The 6,765-nt window shown below is 48.4% G+C and overlaps 1 protein-coding gene across 1 annotated transcript; it reads right to left on the bottom strand.

Annotated features, from left to right (window-relative positions):
* Window positions 1–675: 675 nt before the first annotated feature.
* LOC119288715 (probable ubiquitin-conjugating enzyme E2 23) lies at window positions 676–4,899 on the bottom strand. Its single transcript, XM_037568274.1, has 5 exons — window positions 3,481–4,899; window positions 3,278–3,400; window positions 2,788–3,135; window positions 1,456–1,534; window positions 676–1,355 (listed from the first exon to the last, which is right to left on the bottom strand). Exons 1-5 carry the CDS (start codon window positions 4,897–4,899, stop codon window positions 676–678), a joined length of 2,649 nt encoding a protein of 882 aa, XP_037424171.1.
* Window positions 4,900–6,765: the final 1,866 nt, after the last annotated feature.

Below are 6,765 nucleotides of genomic sequence, written 5' to 3'. Positions count from 1 at the left end.
GTAAAATCAGTTTTTTTTTTTTGAGACAAAGGAGTAAGATCAAATGATATACCATAGCGTGAAACTTTGACCATGGGCCGGCAATTTTGGGCCAGACTTTAAACAGCCCAGTTTGTAAATATCAAGCCTGAGTACGACCTGTCCTGGCCCAAAACATATAAATAATGAAAAAAATGTTTTTTTGAAATTAAAATACACTATTAAGCCTATTTGAAATTAAAAATTGTGAGGTGGGCTTGGAGTAGAAAACTGGAGTCCAAACTTTCTACCACCTACAAATTTTCGCTCGAGCAATAGTTCACACATGCTGATAAATTTTTTCAACCCACCATTAACTGCTTAACAAAAATACATTTATGTCCAAAGTTTCGGTTCATTACACAAACTAAAGATAAGCTAACAAGCAATAAGAGATGGAGAGAAAGGGGACCACGAGTTGAAACAGTAGCAGGACACCTGCTGCCAAGAGCTCAACATCAAAACTCTAGCCATAGAGCCATGGTTTAATAATCATTAGACAATAGTAAAGATTTTGGCAGAAGCAATAGTTGACACATACTGTCTACCGAAGTTCAAAGTTTCATTGCTCGTAGTGATCTTATGTCAACATTACTACTTCCTGCCCGCCTCCACAGGTCCAACCCAAGTAGCGTGTCATACAAGAAAATCTGAGTGTCAATGGTTGGTGGCAGCACAATGGTCGCACCCTTGGGCACCAATCTGCGCGAATGCTGTCGTGAGCTTGGGCATGACATTAGCAAGCGCGGTCCTAAAGCCGGCCGAGCACGGCAGCTCCATGCTCCCATGACCGGCGTCCACGCATCCCTGCAGGTACGCCTCGCACGTTTCGAGCACGTACCTCCCACGTCGGCGAAAATGGTCCCTGACAACCCCCTCGAAGCCCTGCGGCGGCCGGCGCAACAGGTGGATCATGGTCCGGAGAGTGAGCAAGAGGGCGTTCTCATTATAGGGCAGCTCGTGGCGGTGGCCCTCTGGTCTGTCGATCAGGCGCTCATAGCCGGCCTCGTTGTAGAATGGCTGGCTATTGAGGACGAGGGCCTGGATGGAGACGACGACCTGAAGGAGGCTTGATGTCCCTGGCACCCAGACCTCGTTGCCCTCGCCGCTGAAGGTATTGAGCAGGCTTAGGCACACCGTACCGTCGGTATACAAATTTGGGTTCAGACGGAAGCCGAAAGAGTGGTAGTACACTTCCGGTGGCACGGCCGGGTAGGACTGCGGCATCTGCATGTCAAAGAAGAAGAGCCCATCCTGATACGGCGTCCCACTGGCGCCTACCATTGCCACCCGGACCAGGTCCATACGGTCCTCGAACGCCCGTACGTAGATCGTGCCTGCGTACATAGATCGATATACATACCAATTATTGAAATATCGAGACATATACGTTACATGCAAATGCCAATCTCGGGGTGGTGTCACACTGCACCGTACCTGGTAAGCTGTCGTGTAGTATTTTCCACTCCTTTTGCACCTTTTTTACGTGTACCGACCCATTTCCGCTGCTGATGCCCTGCAGTTCATTTGGTAAAACAAAGGACACTGGTTAACGCATGTTTAATTCCGGTTTGTCGTACCATGACATGATTTAGAATATATTTCGTTATAGGAAACCCTACTATATATATACTATAGTTTTTTTTGCTAGATATACTATAGTGTATTGACACCAACCAACGATGTCGTGGCTGTAGTGATCTCAAGTGTGCAACCTAACGGACCTGACTAGATAGAACTATCAAATACATTCTTTTGCGGGATATCATTGTGAACTGGCCCATCAAGGTGCAAGTCCTACACCATATATTAAATGTTTTGTAATCAATAGTAGTATCTTAAGATAAATATTAATTGCTACCGCCTCCATGCTAAAATATAAGGTGTATTAGTTTTTCAAAAAGTCAAAGATTTCTATGTTTAGCCAATTCTATAGAAAAATATATCCACATCTTTGATAAATAAATAAAATGTAGAAATATATTTCACGATAAATCTAATGATAATGATTTCATATTGTGGACATCAATATTTTTCTCCCATAAACTCGGTCGAAGTTAGAGAAGATTAACTTTTTGAAAAACTAATCCAACTTGTTATCTGGAACAGAGGGAGTATTTACTTCTCCAAACTATTAATTGGGAATTGCCTTTGCATTCAGGACCAAAAATTTAGGGGGGAAAGTTAAAGTTCATCTTCTTTTGTAGAAAGTGAGATGCACGCCTTTTTGGCTTCTAAGTTACATATATGGGGAGAATTAAAGCCATTAGAAAAGGAGAAAAATTCAACTCGACAATTTACAAGATAACCGCGCGTTGCAGCGCGAGTGCTAACTAAAAGTAATAGATAAATCATGTGGATTTCATATGATAAGATCATGCAGATGATGGGGCAAACACACATGAACTATGAGTGCAGATGCATTACATGGATACGAAAAATATGTATAAATTATGAGGATTAACTATAATGAGATGTCATGTTGATGACATGGCAAACATGCACGACTCATTGATGTGAATGAGTTGCATGCACAGGGAAGATAGGTATAAATTGTGAGAACTGAGTATTAAATATTAATAGTATTGTAGAATGAAAAATTCCATGGATGTTTGCATATTGTGGTGAACCTTCTTCCATGCATGTTGTTGAGATGACATGCTTATGTTGAAACAATATGTTATAGTAGGCCAGCTATTTAGATAAGTATGTAAGATAGGAAAAAGAAAAGAATATAAAGAGAGTACTTTTTTTGGTGCATGCACCAACCTGGTCTGCGGTGTCAAGGTAATGATGATCTGGAGGGCTCTTCACCACATCAAAATTTGGGAACTTAAACGGGCCGCCATCTCCAGTGGCATCCGTGGCCTTGAACACCACATCATTGGCAGAGTCGTCCTCGCTATCATCGTCACTTACATCGCCTCTTGTCACTAGATCAACGAGGTCGGCCTCGGTGGCGGCGCTACCGACATCAGGACCTTCGTTACTACCCGTGGGTGCGTGCATGGGCACTTCCGCATTCTGCCTGGTTTCAGCAAGGCCATCTACTTCATTCACAGAACCGTCACCACCTTTGACGTTTGTAGCATCTGCTGGATCATGTGGATCGTTGACCTGTAAATTAATATGTTCACATCATTTATACGCTAATGCGTGATAATACTCTGTGTTCGTGATCTAAAAGATCTTAATTAGTTTGGAGAGGGAGTATAAGTTAAATGCATGCATGCGATAACGTTTCTAGGTAGACAGAGACCGTGTTTGCAGCATCCAATTCTTGAGGAGCACCGACATCGTCCTCCTCCACCCAGTCAGCCATTTCATGGCGCAGTTGCATGTAGCTCTCCTTGTTGGCGACACTGATCTCATGGGGTAACACCTGAAACATTATATGGAAATTACGCAATTATATATAAGTCGAGTATTAATGCCCTGCGTGCTGCGTGTGTATATATATACCATCGACGTGCTGTCGTCACTCCACTTGACTTGGACATGGCCGTCAAGTAGGTCAACAACGCGCCCGACCCATGGAACATCGGCGGGGGTGCTCGTGGCCTGTGGTTGTTGCGCCGCCGGTGTGCTTCCGGTGACGGTGACGGTTGATAGACGAACGACGACGTCTCCATAGACAACATAGTGGTCAGGGTCCCTGACCAGATCATAGGCACTCACGGTATCGTCACACTCGACCTCCAAGCTGCTGGCCTCGTTGCCGGGCCGCGTCGACGCCGCCTTGAACCACGACAGGTGCACCATGTGGTCTTTGTGATCCACGCTTCTGACGACGCCGACGCGCCTTGCTGATCCATTGGCGTCATCTCCGGCAGCATCATCGACGGCGTCGCTAGGAGCGTTGTCAACAACGTGCTGCCCAGGAAAGAAGTCGTGCTCCATCATCAACTCATAGGGGTACCCATAGGGGTCGAGGTACGTTGATCTAGCCCCATACTGCCGCGTGCCGTCCTGCCACAGCACGTCGACGGTGGTGTTGTGGTTGGCGACGGTCATGGTGGGCAGCGGCGCCGTGTGCGCCTGCAGTGAACTTGCGTGCTGCTGCTGGACATCATCGTTAAGAAAGCAGCGGTCGCCTAACGCCCAGAGGCAATCGGACGCGGAGCAGAAATAGGTCAGGCTGCTAGGGTGCTGGTGAGTAGGAGGAGCTGACTCCTGGACGAGTTGTTGCTTGGTGCCGCGTTGCGCCGATGCGATCCAGTAAACGGAGACGCCGGCCATCTCCACGTTGACCACCGTGCCTATTTTGTGGTCCAGCTTCCAGTGGCCGTTCAGCCACCGCGAGCCTTCGAAGGAGTCGCTCGTGACACGCCCCCCAGGGTAGAAGGGGACGTTCGTCTGGGGGAAGTGATAGACCTTTTTATTACTCGCCGACTTTAGCACCTTGGGCCCCGCGTCGGCGACCCTGCAGACAGCGCCGTCGTCGAACAAGACGTCGACGTCCACAGACACCTCGACCACCCGGCCCAGCCATGGCCCGGACAAGACGTAGTCCCCAAGGCTGAGCTCTCTGACGCGCCGCACGCCGGCCGTCGACACTCCCAGGATCTGCTTGCCCACCTTCCCACGGTCGTCGATCTGGGCGACGTGGAGATCGGTGGCGACGCCGGTGACGACGCCGATTTGGCCACCGGCGTCCGTCGCCGACACCACGAACTGGCCGACGTGGATGGAGCTTCTTTCGAGGACGGGGATTTCATCAGCCTTCTTGGTCACCATTGTGCCGTCGAGGCGGAACAACCTGCATGTGTCGTCCTCCGGGGCATACGAAATCACCAGGCCGCGGTCGATCATGCCACGCTTCGTGTTGAATTGCACAAGGTCTAGCTGATAGAGATTGCAGCGTACTACCTCGGCGTCCATCTCGGTCATATTTTTTTCTTCTCAATCGATCGATGGGCGTCCGATGATCTCGTTGTGTTCTTGATCGTGGGCGTGTACTACATCGATAGGAGCCAAGTATATGTAGCCGCCGCTAGATATGCACGGGCGGAAGGTCCAGGTAGGATTATTAGTTCTAGAGATAGACTAGAGAAGGAAGTCCAGGTAGCGTAAGATACCGAGAATTACTACTCCAAGCAAGGTTGTGATTATTAGGGACATGGCTTTGATATACGAAGATATATAGCAAGGTGGATGTCTGGGTTTGGCGACCAAGGGGCGCTTTGTCCCGGCCTCGTGCCCACCGGAGATGTTGCCATGCCATGCACGCCCGTCGTCGCCCCTTCATGCGATGGGCCTTGTTGCAGCTACATCCACCCTTGCTTCGCTGGGACTTCGTGTTTCGGGCACACGTGTTGTAGATCGGATCACAAAGTTCCTTTGTAGCTCAGGCTACATGGAACCTCTTATTTTCAACCCTCCAGCATTGTTTTGAGATCCGTACTCTTCAACTAACTAACAACAAGAAGATTTTTTTTTTTTGTTTCTCAAAAATGAAACAACATATGAACTTCAAACTTTGCAGATCGAACAAACATTAGAATATCAATGCGTGAAAAAACTTTCAGATTTTTTGTTCTGACATAAATATATAAAATAAGATTTTCTTTGAATAAAAATATCATTTCAAGTATTTAAAATGCATGAAAAAAATCTGAAAGTATTTTTCCTAGATTGTAGTTAGAATGTATTGTTGTTCTGCAAAATTTGAAGATTATATGTTGTGTCGTTTGAGAGAAACAAAAAAGACAAATGTGTCTGCATGGATCTTGATGCATAAATGGATGGTAAAGATAATGGGTACCATGTAGCCTGAGCTACAGAAAACCACAGTCGGATCGGATTCAAAAGAGTCTGGCAGGGAGTCTTGCGGCAGTGCGCCGACCGGGGGCCGGAAAGGACACGAACCCTAAGCCCTCCTCCAAGGCAGTGACGTAGCTAGGGGGTGGCTAGGGTGGTACATGGACCACCCTGGAATTCCCTCATAGCTTATGTATAGTGTAGGAAAAACATTTTGTTTAAAATAAAACAAAACTTGTGTAAATATTTCTATTACCGGACCACCCTGACAAATCGGGCTGGCTACGCCACTGCTCCAAGGAAAGGGCAACCCCATATTCGGCATACTTCAGGAGAGCTAGGGTTCAATGGGGAGAGCACCCTAAACCCCGCGAGCTCCCTGACTGCGACCTTTTACCGCATCGACGACCTCTTCGGGTGCACATCATAACGCACTGGCTATCCTAGACGCAGGCAAAGGGGAGAACATGGTGCATCCCAGCTCAAGCAATGCACGTACTTCACGTGAACACTAGGGGCTTGGATCAAGTTGTTGCGCCTCTTCCGATTCGTTTCTGCTTCGGTGCTCCCCCTGGGCTGAACGCGAGGTGGAAAAACACATCGACGGCCAGGATGAACCAAAAATGGTTCATAACGAGGAGCACGATCGTCTTTGTTGCCTCCGCGTATAGCCGTCGAGGAGCCCTGGGAGGCCCGTACGGGCCCGGTTAGATCGTATGCCCGGCTGTATACGTATTTGTATACGGCGGCCTTTCATTCATGCGTGCAGCCGCCGCACTTGGGGCAGCACGTGTCACGGGTAGTTGCCAAAACTGTCCCATCATATAAATGTGGACGACAACCACCTCCGGCCGCATCGCCCACCATTTCCCCCCGCCGCATCGTCTCCCTCTCTCCACTCCCCACTCCCTCCCCTCTCCAACCTCCTCGTCTCCCTCACCGCATCCTCTCCATCGCCATGGCGGACGCAGGAGGCGAGCACCCCGA

Source organism: Triticum dicoccoides, chromosome 4A, assembly GCF_002162155.2.
Source record: "Triticum dicoccoides isolate Atlit2015 ecotype Zavitan chromosome 4A, WEW_v2.0, whole genome shotgun sequence".
Lineage (NCBI taxonomy): Eukaryota > Viridiplantae > Streptophyta > Magnoliopsida > Poales > Poaceae > Triticum > Triticum dicoccoides.
The sequence above is the reverse complement of the archived record's forward strand: the minus strand, read 5'-3'. Positions and strand labels throughout refer to the sequence as shown.

Excerpts from the sequence above, each read along its gene's own strand:
- LOC119288715 (XM_037568274.1), bottom strand. The coding sequence starts at position 4,899 with ATGGACGCCGAGGTAGTACGCTGCAATCTCTATCAGCTAGACCTTGTG. Across the intron at positions 3,136-3,277 it reads AATTGGATGCTGCAAACACG|GTCAACGATCCACATGATCC; the intron begins GTCTCTGTCTAC and ends ATTAATTTACAG. Across the intron at positions 1,535-2,787 it reads ACCTTGACACCGCAGACCAG|GGCATCAGCAGCGGAAATGG; the intron begins GTTGGTGCATGC and ends AATGAACTGCAG.